Source organism: Ricinus communis, chromosome 6 (genome assembly GCF_019578655.1).
Source record: "Ricinus communis isolate WT05 ecotype wild-type chromosome 6, ASM1957865v1, whole genome shotgun sequence".
Taxonomy (NCBI): domain Eukaryota; kingdom Viridiplantae; phylum Streptophyta; class Magnoliopsida; order Malpighiales; family Euphorbiaceae; genus Ricinus; species Ricinus communis.
The window spans coordinates 29,719,072-29,738,797 of NC_063261.1; the positions used below are offsets into that span (position 1 = coordinate 29,719,072).

Consider the following 19,726-nt stretch of genomic DNA (forward strand, 5'->3'; position numbering starts at 1 on the left):
GACCTCGACCAAGTTAATCTTTTTTTTGAATCAGCTTCAAATCTTGCTTTCTATATAAATGAGTTTGTTTAACACATTAATTTTTATTTAACTTAATAAATATAAATTTTAATTTTTTAATTTAACTTAACATATATATGGACTTTATTTTATAATATTTAAATATCTTCTCATGATATATGTGGATATATTAACGAAAAATATATATTAAGAAATATTAAAATATTATAAAAAATAAATTAAAATGTCTATTACATTACGTAAAAATTTAAAATATTAAATTAATTAAATAATTAAAATTAAAAATTTAAATTATTTTAAATTTTAATGAAATAAAACAAGTTACTTTATTTAACATTCATATGGAAATTGTCAGCATGTGTTGTGTTTGGTAAAAACACTTTTAAAATAGTTATTATTTACTTTTTATAAATTTTAAAATTTATTCTTAAGAAAATAAATAAGTAAATATTACTTTTGGAAATAGGTCTAACAAAATCAGTTTATAAGAATATAAAAAATTAATCAAATGAGTAATAAAATTATAAATCTGCTGTTTTTCAATAATCCACAGCAATTCAAACAGAGTCCTAAAAAATTAAACTAGAAGAAGTATTGTTTTTCTGTACTTTTCTCAAAAAAAAAAAAAAAAGAAGGTAAAAAGTATACTTTTGATGTGCAAATCCAAGAGCATATAGGCCCCAAGAATTTGCCGGCCTCTCTCCAGTCTTTAGTCGCTGCTGAAAAAAGAAACAATGAGAGAATAAAATTGAGCCAAGCTCTCAAGTTCCTGTCTTGTAATAACAGTAAGAAGGAAGAAGAAGAGGAAGAAGAAATGGAGAAAGGGGTACAAAGATGGATAGTTGACATATCAAAGTGGGACCCATCTCCCCATGAGTTCTCTCTTGCACTTTTTCTTCTTCCTCAACATCACCACTCCTCCATCACCAGGTTTATTTATTTATTTATTTTTCCCCTCTCTTCCCTTTTTCTCTCATTCCCTATTCTTTCCAGTCTGTGCATATTAGGAAGATAATAATCATTAAAGAGAAGTTACAGTTTTTCTGGAGTTTGGTTTCCTTCTCCATGTATTTCCATTCTTTGAATAATGCTGGAAAATAACATTTTATCCTTAGAATCTAGTACTGAACCTGATATCATCGTCTCTGCCTATTGACATTATTTACTTCTGGGATTCATTATGTGTTTGTTTTCTCAGAAACTTTTATCAAGAAAATAGATTATAGTGTTCAATATTAAGTCAAGAGTTAAGACTGAAAATGGTTATAAGTTTTGACTAGAAAGAAATTGTCTTTTAGTTTAGATGTTTAGTTACTTTAGAAATCCGGAAGTTGTTTATAAGTTTGTCTTACTAGAGATTGTCTATAGGATAATTATCCCTGGAATTTTATGGGGAGTATGTATGGATGAATTAGGAATATTAGTTGCCTGTATTGAGATTGTATAACACAATGCATCTTATACATTGGTAGATTTGTGAAGATGGAAGATAGAAAACGGGCACTTGTGAGCCGGTTGCTTCAATATGCTCTCATACTTGAAGTATTGGGAATTCCATATGATGAAATTGTCATAAAGCGTACACTGGAGGGGAAACCATACCTAGTAAGAGCGATGATGGCAATACCATTCTTGTTTCTAAATCCCAATTGTTGTTTTTTTTTTTCCCCTTTTATGGTTATATTTGTAAGAAGATGCTTGACTACATTCATAAATCATATCTAAGGTTGGTATCAAGTTTTATATTGGATAGAAAAAACTTTGCTTTCCAAAGGTAGAAATTTCATTCGAACTTTGGTTAGTTGTCTGTGCAAATCATGGTCACTGTAGAGCTACAAGAGAAGTGTCAAATCCAACTAGCATAACTTGGCTATCAATAAAAGTAGTTTTCCTTCCATGCCTGCTTAATTTAGAAATTTTTAGTGACCTATCCCCTTTCCTCTGTCTTCACTAGCGTAGATTGAAATTTAAACTATACTTTTGATTTCCTGGGAACTTGACAAGGTGTGTATGTGAAGTTTTCCCATTCTTATGTGTACTTTGTAGGGATATGAAGAGTCATGGATGGAGATGGTTTCTAGTTAGCTGATGTTGTGATGCTTGCTTCAAACATTCATATGTTTTCTTTTTTTGTTTTTCATTTATGTTTTGGACTCATTATTTATTGGAATGTCAAATAGGAGGTTATTTGTTGTGTTGCTCATGATTCTAACAAAATGTTGAAGTTCCAATAGTTAAGGAAATTAATATCATCTTCTCTCTTTCTTTCTTCATTCCTTTTTGTGATTTATATTATTTTCTTCCGTTTTTGAATTGACAGTGACAGCTTCTATCTTCTTTAGTGTGAATACGATGATGGCCACTTGGTATAATAGTTTTCAGTGTATATCACTTCTTTCTATTACTTCTAATTTATGGTAATGTTTTCTACAAGTTGCAAACTTTTCCATGTTGTTTTCAGGAATGTGCTAAAGTTTACTCAGAATTTCCAAACTTTAATTTCAACGTATCTCATCATGGCGATTTTGTGGCAATTGCATCTGAGCCTGTATGCATTGTGGGAGTGGACGTTGTTTGTTGTGTCGAACCCCAGAATGAGACTATTACAGAATTCATTCACAGTTTTAATTCTTACTTTTCAAGTTTGGAATGGAATACTATAATCAATTCTGGCACCTCTGATGAAATTTTGGTCGAGTTTTACAGGTATGATGGTACATTATACATACTTACGTCAAAAGAAAAAAACATCTATGAACTTGAGTGTTGGTTGCTGTTCAATTAATTAATACAGCATTTGATCCATCAACTTCAGTTTTTCCTTTTGATGATTAAATTTCATAATGACAAGAGTCTTGCTAATTTCTAGACTAAAATATTGAGATTTTGTTTCCCAAAAATCTCTAATGTGTTGAGTTGGGTTTTTCAACTAGTATATTTGGTGTTGGACGATCTTGCAAGAGTTGATTTCTTCCTTTAATCCCCTTGTGCTTTGGTTTGGACAGTTGGTTGAAGTGCGGGATTAGAGTAATAAGATAACAATCTTGCAACATTTAGGCCATAATTAGTTTCATTCTAGCACTTACAATTTCTTGTTCACAAAATTGATAACTATACATAAAAGACTACATTTTTAAGAATCATAAGTAGTTTGGTTAATTGGTCAGTTTTAGCTCTTTGCAGCTTCTGTATCAGTTCAGCCTTCATAATTGTGTCATAAGCTTATCATCCATTTCAGATTATACTAGAAATCTTGATTGATCTGGCATTGGAGATAGGGTATGATGGATAAGTTTTCATTCTTAGTACATGAATATGTCCCTATCTAATGCTCATTAGGTCAATCCTCTTGATCTTTTGTCACTTTATATCAGATCTTCCAACTTATCACAAGTGTGGATCTCTTATGAATTGGGTAGCCCATTAGAACTGTTACTTCTAATTATTATTGATAATTCTATATTTTCTTTTTACATGCTAAATGTTAAACTTTATCAATAGGGTTCAAGGATGATTAGATATAAATTTATTTACCTTTCCTATAGATATTGGTGTCTCAAAGAAGCATTTGTCAAAGCTAGAGGGAGTGGACTGGTGAATGGATTGAACAAAGTAGAGTTTCATCACACCAACTGGACAAACATATTTGTTAAAATTGATGGGAAGCCTGTGAAAGAATGGAGGTTTTGGCTTTTTGAGCTGCAAAATAGACATTTGGTAATTGTTCTTTAGACTGTCTTCTTTGCTTATCATGTTCTTTAGAACTTCCCGCACTTGAAATTATAGAAACGTGTATGATCTTGCTATTAATTTTTTGCTGTGGTACAACAAAACTAATATTGGTATGCAAAACAGCTCAAACAACAAGAGAAAGGTATCATGTAATGATTTTTATTCTATATCAAAAGAGAAGTAATTCAATTTACTAGTTCTGTAATTAATCAGGGCTTCTTAACAAGGTAGAATTTGCATGGCTTAATCCGAATTTTCTTTTTGGTTTTCTACATCATGTTTATGCAGTTATAATCTATATATTCAAAAACTTGCGTTGAAAACTGAAGGCTAGCATGGCTGCTTGAACTCTTAAGGATATAGGTCTACCAACCATAGTAGCTTTAATTATTCATTCCTCCTTTTATGGAATGGTTGTTGTAGCTTTATTCCATGGAATTGCAGGTGTCTGTTGCAAAGGGTCATCCAAAAGAAGCTGTTGATAGTTACAAGAGAACCATAAGCCAATTGGACTTTGATGAAGTGGAGTACCACAAGGGTCTTTATCTTCCCAGTGTAAGATTTGTTGAGCGAACCATAGAACAACTCATCCAATTTTCACATGGTGCAGTTAATATACTCAAGCAAAAGATTAAAAGGTATGCAAAAATAGATGTCTATTTGGAGGAAAGCTGTCAACATAATTTTCTGCAATGCCAGATAGCGAAAATGCTTTGGAAAATGTGGCATGACAGAACATGCACACTTGCTCGCATTCTTTCCTAAAATAGACTAAAAGAAAAAGTACTTTAGTTCATAGACATACTAATATGCTCAACCACAACTATATTTGAACAGAAAATGAATTCCTAAATTATTGTGCAGAGATTGAATGTAGGAATCATTAATATACAAGTGAATACCATGCATAAGAAAGTTCCATTTAGCGGTCCATTAATTCGAATAAGATATGCTAAACAGCTTTGCCTGTGATGCATATGTTGCAGCTTATTAGAAGGACAAATTCCTCCTGAACAGGAGAAGTGTTTCTTGTTTTTTTCAATTTTATCCACTTCTTTTAACATTGTCAATTTGAACCTAACCTATGACATTAATTATTTCAACCTATCTAGTGTGAACAAAAATATGTCTAATGCTGATGACCATAATATGCAAAAGAATATTATTCCATTTCTTCATCAATGGATGAACAGTGTTGTTCTTCTTGGTAAAATATTAATGTTGCATTAATCAAGAAAAAGAAGTCCAATATTACTAGCACCATAAATAAGTAGAGAGTTTCTCTTTGGCCAATTGATTAGGTAGGTGGTATTTACTTAGTAGTCATTTTTTGTTGCTAAATTGCCTAAGATTTATAGGCTAAAAATGATAGAACTAAAGAAGTTAGATAAAATTACAGTGCATACAAATTGCTGTTTTCTTAATGTACTTATTTGGCCTAAAGTTGAAGAAAATCATCAGTTTACTCCATATTGCTGAAGGTCAATCACAACAAATTTTTTTGTCCGTGCATCCTTTTTCTCCATGTTCTCAGTTAGCTGCAGATGAACGGAGGACGCAGAGGCCCAGGATAATCATACTGTTCCATATCAAGAACGAGCGGTTGATCCCACAATAGTAATGGGCGAAAAACTCGTGTTTATGTTACAGTGGAGCTATGAAATCCTCGCAACATTAACTTTGAGACTGCAGCAGCAGATTGCAAATGTGCAATATATGGTGTGATATCAATGTATCTCTTTAACTAGAAAGATTAGAGAACATGGAGTTGTTTATTTCAACATTGCTTTTCTAGCAATGTTGACAGGAATGAACTGTGGGAATAGGCATATCAACTACATAAGCTGCTTTTAGCTGTGGTGTATTCGAATCAAATCAGATGATTCCAAGTCAAATTAAATGCTACATAGATACATACGAATTCAAGAATAAACTTAGACCAACAGATGAAGAAGGGTCCTTCGATGTATTTATCTTCCTTCCTTTGTTTACTGACTACTCATTAAGCAACATCCAACTCATGCCATTTTCTCAACAAATGGAGCTATGCCAGTATAAACAACCAAGTTTAATAATAAATACATGATTGAAGATACCTGGAAATATAAGCCCTTTTAGAATGAAGCCACAAATAGCATAGCAGCACAGTTCTATGCATATAAATCTTTGACATCAGAAATCCAGAATTGCCCTTGTATCAATGTAAGTTGATCATAAATATGTATCTGATATGGCAAACTATCATTATATGATCAGGAAACAAAAATAAGTTCCAGAAAAACTGTTGACTATCATGTCCAGAGTCAATACCATGGAAAGGAAAAGAAAATTAGTTGAATAGCACTGCAACAGTACATAACTATCTTTTTTTACTAACAGATGCACAGTTGAGGAGTATGCTGCAATGAAGGTGTAAGGGAATTCACAAAGAAAAGAGAAGCTATAAGGAAAAGAAGGTTCTATAAAGAAAATTATATTTATAAAAAAGAAAGTAACTTGTTACAACAGAAAATGTCTACATGACATACAAAATTTCTTTCCTTCTCTCTTTAACTTCTGCAGAGAAGTATGAAAAAGAATGACCATAATTACAAGTGCAAATTTGGATGGGACATAAATTATATTGGCATGTTGGTCCCATGTAAAAGCACTATAATCTCAACTTAATCTATGGAAATATACACTACACCGTCTATCTTCATAGGAGCATATTCAAATCTGAAAGGTCATCCATAGGTATCTCAAGGCCGTCCATGGGTAAATCAAGGCCCATTAAGTCATTCTCTGGTAGCCCATCCTCATCGAAGTTAAACAAATTACTCAGATCCTGATGGTTATCCATATCATTAGCCATACCCAGTTCTAAAGATAAATCCTGCAAGTCTGTAGTATCTGCTGTTCCCCTGCTTTCTTTAAATGAATCTTGAGAAGTATAACCATATGAATTGAGGCCACCTTCTCTTTTCTTATTGCTACTTGTATCTTTGAACTTGTTACTAATTCCATCTGAAGTGGAAAGCTGGGCAGTCTTCTGCTTCGGTTTTGACTTGGTTTTGCGGTCACCCTTGACATTAGCTTGTGATGCACGGCCAGCTTTCGTAACAGGATTTCTAACTAATGTATTGTCCCTTTCTCTCTCGCTTCTCTTTCCCTTGGTTCCAGCTGGCAGAGTATTCCCAAGAGATGAGGCGGTTCTGAAGGAAGCTTTGCTGCCAACATCATCAAGCAGCAGTTCTTTCTTCTTCCCTCTGTTCACTAACGGTCTAGTTTTGGCAAATTCATGGTCATGTGTATGCGTCAGAGTTCCAATTGCAGCAGTTGCAACCCTGCCGCATTTATCATTAAGAAGATCATACCTTTCAGCTCCACTAGGGAAAGCGCCTGCATTTGCAAGAACCAAAAATCCGTTAAAGGAAGTTCATAGGAGTAAAACTTGAATTGCTTGGAGGTGTTAGGAACAGAAATTCGAGCAAGAAACAGAAAATTAATTTCTTAAAGCCTAAAGGAAGAAATAAGCTGGACAGAAATTGGAATATTCAGAGGAGCTCGAAACAAGCTTGCACATAGGCCACGCCCTCCATGCCCCCCCTCCCCTTTCTTCCTCCACCACCCCAAAAGGGATAAGAAAGCTTTCTCCCTTAAGCAAAATAGTGCCTCTTTCTCCACACAAATTAAAGGATAAAGCATCAAAAGGTACAATTACATTCCTTACAATATATAACTAATAGAGACTAAAAGCAAACCTGAGGCACCAGGATCATATTGAGAGTCAGGAGTTCCATGGTGCACATTTAATTTAACAGCTGAGCCAATGCAACTCGTGGATTCAGCGAGATTTCCACGAGCAGGTGCAGCCAAAATAATATCCCGAAGTGGAGGCTCACTATAGCAGCTTTTTGCTGTTTCTTCAAATTTCCTACATCTTGCTAGAGTTCTCTTCATAAATGCCAGGGCAACTTGTTTTGAAACCTTAGGAACACCAAACTTCGAAGCACAGCTTCCTCTAGTAGCCTGTTATTGTTAGTCAAGGCAATGTAAAACTGACTAGGCTGATGTATCAAGTGTTCTCAAAATAGTAAAGTAGGATTGCAATAATTAAGGAAAAGGTACATTTAAGCAGCTTAAAACAAAAGAGATTTCAAACTAATTGTGATATTATTGCTGAAAAATTTCTCTTCCCTTCAAGAAGGGATGTAACTACAGCAAGTATATGATTCTATCCATTTTCTTTTTAAGCCAACACCGGTTTGGTGTCATTGTAACTTCTGAAAATTATTCCAATTCCAAGACATCCTTAGCATGAGAAAATTTGCATTCCAAGACATGGTGTCTTAGCACCATAGCGCGGTCCTCATGTTCTAATCCAACAAATATAAAAGTGAGACCATTAACTTCTAATCCAACCAATATAAAAGTGAGACCATTAACTTCATATGATGTTAATTCTAGAGAAGCCCACTCCAAATAGGCTCCATTAACTTTCTAGATTACAGTTCACAAACATGCAAGTAACTAAATCATTGTTCATTCAGAAGACATTAAGCACATGATGTTGTAGACCTTAAAGAATCTAAAAGCAGCTGAGATTCTACAAGCACACAATTTGTTAAGAGTTATATGACTTCTGGATAAAGAATCCACAACATAATTTGCATACCGACTTAGGAGAAAAAGAACAAGAAGGAAAAATAAATCAGTAAAGTACCAGAAGCTTTTTGTAAGCCAGCTCAACTAGTCTGTCCACTGCAACCTGCTCAAGGGCCCTACATATTAACCAAATAACTGCTATTTCAATAATTTACAAAGAAACCTTCTGGAAATGCCAGAGTCTTAACATCAGAAGATATTCAAAATACTAAATATCTTACCCTCCTTCCAGTTTCTTGCCTTCTTGAACTGCTTCAAATATCTTGTTCAAGTGGGCCTTCCTTTTATTAATCTAGTGAAGCAACAGAATTTATCATGATAAATATCCTAGTCAGTACATTTAAGCAGAACATTTCTTGAAAATCTTAGTTTATGCATGCGTGTGTGATAGACAGAGAGAGAGACTAAATCCAAAAGTCCACAAAATGCTCGCTTTGAATTAGCACATCGGAAAGCAAATACATTTCGGAAATTTGATGAGAATAATAAGGGCAAAAGACTAAAGACATTTAACCTGCTGATGGAGCTCCTTCTGAAGTTCATTGACATCTTGACTTATAGCTTCATCGTCTCCATCAGCTAGATCAGGCTGGAACAATGCACAGATGCAAGGGATCCAAAAGGTTAAGAAATTAAAAATAAAAATGTTATCAAGTATTTCTTTATATGTACATAAATAATGAGAGAATGAATCAGTATGTGAGAGGGAGTTCAAAAAGATATCCCAAACTCACATACAAATTAAGTCTAATTACAATAAATGAACCTAAGTCAATAGACAAGGTTCTAAATCAGATTGGGAGGAAAAGGCTTTCCAACAGTAACTTGTGCGTGTAAGATGCTTTTAGCTCTTAATAAGTTGGGCTTTTTTACTTTTATTTTCTGGAACATATTAGGTAGTTTTCCCAAATGGCAGCCTTATTTTGAAAATCATTAGCAGTCTTTGGCAAGCAGAGCAACCATCCTATTCGATGAGAGCATTTGGAAGAAGAAAAAGTAAGAAACGCTCAGAAGGGGGAACACCATAATATTATACAAGCACTTCCTTAGCTTTTGATTTTCGGTTTTTTTACCAAGATAATTTAGTCCATAGGTTTCTAGATGTATTAACTAAGGGTATAGAGTTTTTGTATTAACTAAGGGTATAGAGCTTTTCTTTTTTTATAACTTCCATAGGATTGTATAGTCTGCATAAACACCTCCAGACCCCTTCTAAATACAATAATAATTGAGTAAGAGAGAAAGCACAAAAATAAATGACTAGATAAACAAGTTACCACTGATTCTGGATACAGGCCAATACTCTGAAGTTCCATCAGCAGTTTCTCCTCCAAACACAACTGCTGATATCGGCCGTCCAAAGCAGAAATGCCAGAAGCTTTTATTTGTACTGCTAGCCTCCCATCATTATCTCCTGACTGCACAGGGAACATAGCAATCTCTGAGGGCATAAATCCTTGACCTCCTTGGAACAATTCATCATTATACAATTGACTGTGACAACCAGTGACACCATCAGTAGGAGCATTTCCATTACAGGAAAAACCATCAGTAGAAGATTGCTTCTGAGTTTGGAAATCCAACACAGAGTCATAATCAAATTCAATCGCATGATTGTCTGCAGGCTCATAATCAATAGGAAGGCAAGTATCACCAGGTGACATATATCTACTATTTTGGAAACAGAGATTTCTCCCTCCAATGTTTTCTTCAAATTCTTCAGATTCATCTTCCACAATCAGAGCAGACAATACTCTTTGGTACAATGGAGTATCTTGATTTCTTGCTTCCATGATTCCAGCTGATGGTCCATTATTCAGACCTTGATCAGCCAAATCTCTACTTGTCTTCTTTTTCGGCCAAATATGGTCCTGCAAGCTTTTCTCGCTTTCTTCAAAAGGTTGAGACTGAAAATCTTCATGATGCACAAGATCACCCTGACAAAAACAAAATGCTTTAGCACCACATGAGGAAAATAGGAAGTTTAAAGTTTTTAATATCGGTTAGAAGTTTTTATTGTTGTTGAGAAAATTTAAAAACTTATAAGCAGGGTTGATGTAGTGGTCGCAATTTGTATCTTTTACTTTTACATACAAAGGCTGTAGCCTCTAAGGCATAATTAGGCTCTTATGCCTCCCGTTAGTTGAATAAAGTTACTGTGGCAGTGAGAACTGAGGGTTCAGTATCACATGCAGAGAGTAAAAATGATATAAGTTAGGCCTAATGATCACAAAAATCCAAATCTTTTTGTACTTTCGAAATTTTGTCCAAACTCTTTTATTTTTGCAATTCTGACATGATGTTACTTTTAGTTGCAATTTTAGACAACCCAATACGAGTGACCTCAATTGCAAGTGCTCTACTCAATAGGGAAGTTAACATTGCACCAAACTAATACAATTTTATTCTTTTAATATCAATACAACTTCAAGTTAAAAACAGATAACTCTTTTAAAATGCCCAAAATATGAGCACTACAACCTCTTGAAATTGAAATTAAAATTGCAATTCAGAATAAAATAGTATTAATTTAATCTAACGTGGCTGCCACATCAGGTAGGGAACGCATAATTGATAGCTTGCTAGAATTGCAATTAAAAGGTGAAATTATGTTAGAAATTAAAAGATCTAGATAAGTTGTAAAATGCCAAAAACTCTTTTGTCATTAGGCCTGTAATTTATATCAAAACTAGTTTGATACTTTAGATGATTCTCATCAACACCTTTGCACAGTTACAACATCATTATACCCAAGCAGGTTATTGTATTTTAACTGCAATTTCTCTTAAATTATCTGGAAGCAGCTATTACCATGCTTTTGCCTCTGAAGGATTCAATAAAAATAGAATCAAATATTAGAAAACAATTGCTAATAATGCACCATCTTCAAGAAATAAACTCAATTAAAGAATGCATTCGCGATAAAATATGCTAATAGGCACTCTAAAACATGTCACATGCAGTCAAAAATTCCAGGCAAATCTCATTAACCACCAAGTTGAATGATGCAGTTGAATAGAGATACAAAAGATCAAGTTCAATCAAATGGCATCTGATGCTCGTCCAAGACTTAGCGAGGTTACAGAAAAGCAAGATGACAAAGCACGTAGCCCAGATTATATAAATGCATATAAACAATCATATATCAGCCATTTAATTACTTAGCAATTTTTTTCTGCTTCTTTGTTTGTCTTGTGACATTATAAAAAGGAATTCTTTTTTATTTCTTAAAAAATAAAGATTACTGACATTCTGAACCAAAGAAAAAAGAGATTACCAGCGTATTATTTCCATGACCGGACAATTCAAACAAACTTTTATGAAGCACCTCCACAGATCTTAACTGATCACAAAAAAAAATGAGGATAAGGGAGGATAGTATATGTAAAATTGTCATTTCAAATAAACAAAAGATATACGAGATCAAAGGATGATTCATATCATCTTTCCAGAAGAAGATTATAGCAGCCACCTGTTGCTTCAAGTAGGATAAATCCTCCAAGCATACAGAAGCAAAAACCGGCTCTATTTTCTTCCAAAATGAACTGGAACATGAAAGATCTGTAGAATCAAGAAGTTAATAAGCTACCCATTCAGAAAGGATGTAGCAAAAGAAAAACTGATATCAGTTGCATACAGCTAGCATTGCAAGCAAAATTTGCAGCTGCTATGAGTTCTTCTCGATCGTCATCTGATTCACCTGGTACATCAAACACAAAAGCAATCAATGACCATTGTTTAACATACGAGAATATCATTCCAACTTCTCCTTTCCTTTATAAAACTTTTCTCTTCATTCTAATAAAAATTAAAACATACTCCATACAAAATTTTAAGTCATGCACAACAATTCATCCCCAAAATCTGATAGGTAGCAGATGTAGAGAACAAGGAAAAAAAACTAAATGCTACATTAAGTTTTTTTTTTCCATAGCTATTTTAACCGAGTCAGTCTTTCATGAATCCAGACAGTGCAAAATAAAGCAGGCACAAACACATTCTTTCATGATTCCAAATAATGCAAGACAAGATATAAATGCTACTTTCATTTTCTTCACTTTTCTGAGCAACCAAATTAGGGCTCGAGTAAACTTGATTATATTTGTATTCCAAATGATATCTCTGAAGTAAAACGGAACCTTTTAAGTACCTTTATCTGAAAACAGAGCATGAGAGCATAATTATATAATTATTCAATTGCTGAGTCATTCAGCTTTGCTATCAAACTAGTTCATAACAATACAGGTTTAACTATCATGTTCTGCTAGTTTCATTGAGACATGACTAGATAATACCTATAGAATAGAAATAAAGTTCAAAAACAAGAAATAAAGTTCAAGAGTCATTTTGCACTAATCTACTAAGAGCATCCCCAACAATATCTTCAATCAGAGTACTCAAAAATTAGAACTCCAAGAGACTCCCTAATTCATCCTCCTTCCTTAAAAGTTGTTAATAGTCACATTCTCTCTCCTTAAATTTAAAAACATAGAAAATGCTCTTATGAAAATTTTATTATTTCTCTCTCTGATTTTTCTCCTTTTTCTTTAAGAATCATATTCTCTCTCCTTACACATTCTCCCTCTCCTATTTCTTTGTTCATAAAAAAATAAATAGAGTGTTGTTGGAATATACACTATTTCAAGATAAGTTAAAATAGAGAGTTAATAGTTTATAATTTCATAGAGAGACATGTAGAGAGCATTACTGAGGATACTCTAATAGCTAAAAATTCCAGCCATAGATTTTTAGACTTATACTCATAGTTGCAGCCTCACTGTTATAGTTCCATGAAAACTAATTCTGCATGAATATTTGATACATATGAGATCAACTAATCATTTACTAAGATAATTATATACCTTTTTAATTGAAATTATAAAATCTATTCTTGTTAATATTTTAAATACGCTTACTCTGAAACTGCAAAATGATACTTCTGAGTTATTCTGAGATGTACCTGTGCAATCTGGGGAACCACCAGCTGCTGTTTTCCCACGAGTAAAGGACTTGCGATCTGATATTTTCTTTAGAGGAGGACGGCCTGACTTACTGAACTAGGAGAAAGGATCAAAATCAACAATGTAACTTGATTAAATAGTAAGGAAAATATATAGTTTGTTCCTATTGGTCGAATAAAAAAATTCATCACCTTCCACTTTTATCTGGAACAGGCTTCGTATTTCTAACTGGTTTAGCTGAACCTGGACTCTCTAACTTCTCCCTAACTGGTGAGATGCTGGTCCTAGAAGATGATGCACCTCTAGCAGCCCTTCCTTGTCTCCTCAAGCCATCACCAGTGTCTTCCTTATTGAGCATTTTATTCTTTTTCATGAGTACTACAGAAGGACCAACATTCTGGTTTTGAGATCTTTCCTCTACACCACCGCTACTTGTTCCCTTCTCCTTGGGTCTACCCTCATGATTTGCACCAGCACCGGATTCTTCACTTTCAGATAATCTGCTGGCTGGAGATGAAACATTTTCATATTTCACTTTAACTAGCTGATTCCCATTAGCCACATCCTTGGCAAGAAGTGACCCATTACTTCCAGTAGAAGTTAATCGAGCAGCAAAATCAGAAGGTTGTCCCCCTTCTGAAAACATTTGCACTTCATCATGGTTTGAGACAGGGGACATTACATTTACTCTTCTAGTACGAGAAAATTTTTGTGGTCTTTGGCCAACCCATTGAGCCATTGGAGGAGATGATGATCCTGCAGGCATCGAGCGCTTGCGATTATTAGTTCCCCCAAACGAATTGACTTTATTTATGCTTGGAGTTTGTTCCCAGCCATCAGGGGGTCCAGATGTACGAGAAAAATTAGGAGAAGAGTTTGCTGCCATTACTGAGCCAGTTCGAGGAGCTCTTGAAGCTTTTCCCTTAGTCATAGGACTTGAACCGGCTACATTATTGTCATTGTTAATGTTTAACCTAAAAAATGGTTAGAGGCATAAACATTAGGTGATGAATTTTGTGGTAAAGTAATGCAATACTGAACAAATTTGGCAGGATTTGCAACACATTTACAGCAAGTCGGCAAGTCCTAAAATAAGTATCTTAGGCACTGAATACTAGTGTGCTTGTCCTACAGGAATGATTACAATTAGTACATACTTATTGTTTGCTTTGGCTAGTAGTCTCTCCTTATTCAGGCCATCGGTGTAGTCCCTTGTCAAAGAAACTTTATCAGGTTCATTCTTGGGAATGAAACGTGGATTTGAACTGGCTGGTGACAAACTCCCATCTAACTTGTTAACGCCAGCAGTCCCATGAAAAGATCCTGTGCTGCAAGACAGAACTCTCAGAAACACATTATGCATCATTTATTAGAGTAAAACAAACAAAACTAAACAACAGCTAGATTCTTGCATGACAAAAGCAAAGCAACCACAGTTAAAACTATGATAAATGCAATGAACTTCTCTGCAATAAGTCAATTACATGCAACAGGTACAATTAAACAAATATAACACTTCAAATGTGCAAGATGCGAGCTCATCCTCATGTTTAAATTTTATAAAAAAGAGCAAGGTATTAATATATACAAAAAAAATTATACAGCAAAACACAAAGAGGAGATACTTTCAGTTAACAATCGCAAGGGCCCATTAGAATATTTGAATTTCTAACATTGACTTTACCATTATATTGACAAAAATAAAGGTTCTTAAGGTCCAAGTACATATACACCCATGCGTTCCCTAGAACTTCGATGTAAGATGCTTGGAAGCAACAAATTGTACTTTTTGAGCATTATAGAAATCACATTAAAGATACTATGGACTTTCTTCTGACATTTTATACTCTAAAATCTCTTCATCAATCACTACAAAAATCATATTGCAAGTCTCGACAATGTGTAATTTGCTTCCTTCTCCACCCAAACAATAGCTACAATTCTTCCCAAATATTTTCCTATCAGCTCCCAGTTCCAATTGCCCAAGCCACAACCCATAATGGCACACTGATGCCATAAATAAGGCAACAAATAATTTTAGGCCCTGAGGATACTCTCAATGAAGGTAATTACCAGTACAGTTTCTTATCACAGACTAGTAATTTGCTTTTGGTATTTCTAGCCAACAATGCAAAAACCATGATTCTAAACCCCAAACAAAAGGTCGTTTCTGCCCATAATATTGGCAAGAAGAACTAGAAGAAAAGGAAACAAAAAGTGGTATCATGCTTCATGTCAAATAAAATAGTAGTACAAATTGAAACAAAACAATACATCGCGTCCCTCCATGCATGTAATCAATACTCTCTACAGTGGGTGGATAAAAATAGTGAAGGCCAGAGATGCACACTGCCACATTTTCATTCCCTCAATTTCCATTCTACTATACAACAAAACTTGCATCCTCCATTTCAGTTGTATTGCTATCATACTGTCTCTCTTCTGGCTCATATGATCTTAAGCTCTAGAAAGGAAAAATAAAAAAAAGAAGCACAAATTTATATCCAAAATCAAAATATTGTTCTCCAAAAGTGTCTTCCTGACTCTAACTTTAATATGCATATTACATTAAGAAAAAAAAAGGAATTAATAAAACAATTGTTATTACTTACAGGACTGTCTTGGTTTTAAACACAGTATAATTCCCAAGCATAGAAGGAAAATATTATGATAAAATCCCAATAACTGGAAAATCCAATCTCTCCAACTAGCATACAAGTGATATGCTGAAGCCTCTAATCCATATTTTTCACACCAAGAAGGAACTAGTTCTTTCTCTCCCTAGCTAAAAGGAGCTCCATTCCTTTTCAAAACAGTTGTTCTCTCGGTTAGTTTTGTTTACCAGGAATTATGGAATAACCACTATTTCAAAATTCAAAATAATTATAAGACTTGGATCATTTCTAATACTATAGAATAACTTATTTGTATAACTAAATTGAAAAAGACCAGCAACTAAAATTAAATAAAAAGCCATGTAACCTACGCAAAAATTACCTGAATCCCTGGCAATCATAGGACTGCAGACCGGGTTCATTGCTGAACTTATGATGTATGACTCGTTTAACCTCTCCATCACTTTCTGTGGATCTAGCAAAAACAGACCCTACAGAACGCTTCCTTTTCATCTTTCTCTCCCACCCTTCCCCTCCAGCAGGCACTCTTCGAAACTTTTCTTCAGGTAAATCAGAACCTTCACTGCCATCCCTGTGCATGTCTCTGTCTTTCCCCATGACCACTGGCTGCCTTGGTAGGGTATTGCTACGGCCGTCAGCCTAAATATTTCAGAAAACAAGCGTAAAAAGGAGAATGCCAAATTAACATTGCAAGGTTAAGTCATACATTCTCTGAACACGAAAATTCTTCTATACAAAGGTTCAAGCAATATGGAAGCACCAGTGTGGCTCAAGAAAATTTAATATACCAATTAGATTTGACTGATAGGTTGGTATAAGAAAAATCTGATGCGCGCATGACAAAAAGTTCAAGAAATAAGGCAGCAGCTTTCTGTTTCAAGAAAATTGAACAAAGACATCAAGATCCATAGAGAAGAAGTATGTACCCTGCAACCTTCTATTTAGCAGTTACTGCATGCCACCAGGTCAATCTTAAAAAGACGAGTAGACCTTTTTTAGCTCAAGAAGTCTCTCAATGAGCTCAAACTTATTGCAGTTCTCAAAGGAACATTGTCCTGTGCCACCCTAGTATGTTTTCTAATTTTAATATATTGGTACTTTTTCTTTTCAATTTCTTTTCCCTTTTTCAAATGTGTCTATACTGTTCTGTGCCAGCCTTGTTTTCAAATGTGTCTGAAGTTTCTTCTAATGTAATAGTTATATTCTTTATCAATTAGCAAGATAGGAAGACTAGGAAGGTCCATTCCATACTCCTAAATTCGAAAGACATTATTTAATCCTGAGCCAGTCTAAATCTATGCTCACTCATACTTCTTGCAATGCATTAGGTTCCAAATTGGATAAATATATATATATATAAAATATATGTATGCATGTCTCATTTTTTCTTAAACACCATCCGCCTTTGTTGCATAGTAAAAGAATAAGGGCATGTACACATGTTCCCACACTATTAGACAAACATTTTTTGCTTCCACAGAATAATGTAACACTCAAGAGATGTTGACTAGAAAATAGAAGATACAGCATTATTTGAACAAATGCAAACAGCAATATTTGAGAAGTGTTCATAGACAAACCCGTAACTCTGCCACTGAAGAGCGAACCCGCTTATTCATAACAATATTCTTAGTCCGATCCTCTAATCTTTGGGTTCCGGGATCAGAAGCATTGCGATGAATCTGAATTCCCATCTTTGTAAGGTTTGATACACCTGATCTCTCACTCATCAACATCTCACTACGGTGTTGCTTCTTTAAATTCATTGCTTCACAGAACTTGTTCAATTTTAGTAAGGATTCGTTCAACTTTTTTATTCTAACCCTGATAAAAATACTTGGCATTGTCAGCAGAGGAATAAACATTACAATGGCATGTCATTAACTCACAGAAAGAAAATTTTTGCATAATCTTAAATTATACAAACAACTGCATCTATAAAAAATATATGTCACTATTACAAAGGATCTACAAGATCAAATAGGAAAGCTGAACTGACAGTTAACGTTCCACATTACCTGGCCTTCAAAGTGGCATCTGATACACTCTTCTTGAAGCGATTCAGTTCCTCCGTAGCCACAGGAGGGGGAAGCTTCGAGTGAGCAGCTCCAAAAGAATTATCTTCTGTGGCATTCCCATAAGATATCCCTAAAACCCTCCGAAACTCACCTGACCTGGTGTATTTCGGATCCACCATTGTGATAGGATCCAACAGCAGATAATGAGTAAGTGAAGCCGCATCTGATGAAGCACTAGCCCTCGGTGTACTAGCTCCAGAACCAAACGCCCTACTCTCGCTGCCCTCACGGAAGCTTCCAGACCTCTCCATACTGACAGTAGAATAATTCCCCCTCTGCCCATTTGGATAGCTTCCTGTAAAACCTAATTCCTCCGGACTAGCTGATTCATATCTCATATTTCCAGCCATCCACTCAAACCGAAGTGAATTGACTCATATCCACTACAGTTTCTTTCCTCCAGTGGTTGTTGCAGTGAGTCCAGCAACTATCCCGAATACAGTGTCAAACGTTGAAAGGACAACTCAACCATTTCATAAATAATTACCAATATTTCAACACAATAATCACATCTGCAATACCCAAAAGCTTTATTAAGTCTAATCCCTGTTTGGTCGCTAATATTCTTCTCTTGAAGCATAGTAACAATATGAGAAGACAATTAGAACTAAAGCAGCAATTCTGCCCCGCTTTTAAATTTCAAAAATGCGAATAATAGATTCAACTATAACTATCCATTTTTTAAAGCAACCCAGCAAACCTAGAATTCAAATTTGAAGCTTCTTTTGCTCTCCTCCATTTCTCTCAGCAACCAAACAAACCTTAAAGGTCAAGGCATTGCCACAACAACCCACTATACCCAAAATTAAGCTCAATAACTTCTCTAAAATCAACACCCAACTAACAATTCAACTTCTAAACAGTATTTAGGCAAGTAGAAACGATAAACATTCAATCAAAATTCAAAGCTTTAAAAGGAAAATCAAAATCAAAATCACACTTACAAAGGCAAATTACACGATGACCCAATTCAAGTAAATTACTCATTAAGTTCAAGAAAACTACAATACAAATTCCAAGCACTTTAAAACCCAAATTCGAGCAAAAAAGTTAGGGTTTTCTAAAAAATATTTGCATGGAAAAGTAGAAAACAAAACCCAGGTAATTGGAACCGAAATATTTTCAAAAGAAAAAAAGCGAAATTCAAATATCAAACAGCATCAGACAACCAAAACGCAATTGAGACGTACCGGCATTGAAGGATCGGATTACGTAGAAGATCGAATTGTGAAAAGAGTTTTCTTTTCTTTCTTTTGCCTTTTTTTTTTTAGGAAAGAGAAGTACAAAAGAAAGACAGAAAAAGGGGGTCCCGCATAAAATTTAGGGAAAGAGAGAGAGAGAGTGGCAATGAAATCAGGGCCGTCGATCAGGTTTTTGTTGATTTTGATGGTCGCCCTGATTTAGAGAGGGAAAAGAACTTTTATAGTCAAGTAGTCGTACAGGACTTAGTTGACCGTGAGGAATATATTATCCATGTCTATATTGTTAGCATTTTTTTCAGCTGCGTAAGGTTTTAATATGAGCAAATAATTAAATTTCTTAAAAGTGTTTTGGTAAATGGTTTTTTCTTTTCTTTTGAGTTAAAGGCTATGTGATTGATTAACGTATTTGATTTTCATGTAAAGTTTGACTTAGTTTGACTAATAGATTT

At 34.6% G+C, this 19,726-nt stretch overlaps 2 protein-coding genes across 4 annotated transcripts; one reads left to right on the forward strand and one right to left on the reverse strand.

Moving 5' to 3' along the window:
• The first annotated feature begins 498 nt into the window (after window positions 1-498).
• LOC8264735 (L-aminoadipate-semialdehyde dehydrogenase-phosphopantetheinyl transferase) lies at window positions 499-5,722 on the forward strand. Of its 2 annotated transcripts, none has more exons than XM_048375235.1 (6): window positions 499-951; window positions 1,494-1,626; window positions 2,483-2,727; window positions 3,567-3,738; window positions 4,198-4,308; window positions 5,288-5,722. In XM_048375235.1, the coding sequence occupies exons 1-6, from the start codon at window positions 836-838 to the stop codon at window positions 5,369-5,371; spliced, it is 861 nt and encodes a 286-aa protein (XP_048231192.1). In that variant the 5' UTR covers window positions 499-835; the 3' UTR covers window positions 5,372-5,722. The 2 variants fall into 2 exon arrangements, with proteins under 2 accessions (XP_048231192.1, XP_015578332.1); XM_015722846.3 differs by having other exon boundaries at window positions 512-951; window positions 4,198-4,391.
• Window positions 5,723-6,210: 488 nt separating this feature from the next.
• On the reverse strand, window positions 6,211-19,453 carry LOC8283478. Of its 2 annotated transcripts, none has more exons than XM_015722841.3 (16): window positions 19,266-19,453; window positions 18,016-18,502; window positions 17,578-17,821; window positions 16,359-16,636; window positions 14,519-14,689; window positions 13,553-14,335; window positions 13,361-13,452; window positions 12,038-12,100; window positions 11,873-11,961; window positions 11,678-11,743; window positions 9,678-10,337; window positions 8,915-8,989; window positions 8,622-8,692; window positions 8,459-8,516; window positions 7,497-7,764; window positions 6,211-7,134 (listed from the first exon to the last, which is right to left on the reverse strand). In XM_015722841.3, the coding sequence occupies exons 2-16, from the start codon at window positions 18,423-18,425 to the stop codon at window positions 6,452-6,454; spliced, it is 4,011 nt and encodes a 1,336-aa protein (XP_015578327.1). In that variant the 5' UTR covers window positions 18,426-18,502; window positions 19,266-19,453; the 3' UTR covers window positions 6,211-6,451. The 2 variants fall into 2 exon arrangements, with proteins under 2 accessions (XP_015578327.1, XP_015578326.1); XM_015722840.3 differs by having other exon boundaries at window positions 18,016-18,587; window positions 19,266-19,452.
• Window positions 19,454-19,726: the final 273 nt, after the last annotated feature.

Bases quoted from the DNA above. Each gene is read 5' to 3' on its own strand.
- LOC8264735 (XM_015722846.3), top strand. From the start codon at position 836: ATGGAGAAAGGGGTACAAAGATGGATAGTTGACATATCAAAGTGGGAC. The intron at 1,627-2,482 runs GTAAGAGCGATG...TGTTGTTTTCAG, and splicing joins TGGAGGGGAAACCATACCTA to GAATGTGCTAAAGTTTACTC. The intron at 3,739-4,197 runs GTAATTGTTCTT...ATGGAATTGCAG, and splicing joins AGCTGCAAAATAGACATTTG to GTGTCTGTTGCAAAGGGTCA.
- LOC8283478 (XM_015722841.3), bottom strand. From the start codon at position 18,425: ATGGCTGGAAATATGAGATATGAATCAGCTAGTCCGGAGGAATTAGGT. The intron at 16,637-17,577 runs GTTTGTCTATGA...TGAAATATTTAG, and splicing joins CTTCAGTGGCAGAGTTACGG to GCTGACGGCCGTAGCAATAC. The intron at 8,517-8,621 runs GTAAGATATTTA...GTTAATATGTAG, and splicing joins GGCAAGAAACTGGAAGGAGG to GGCCCTTGAGCAGGTTGCAG.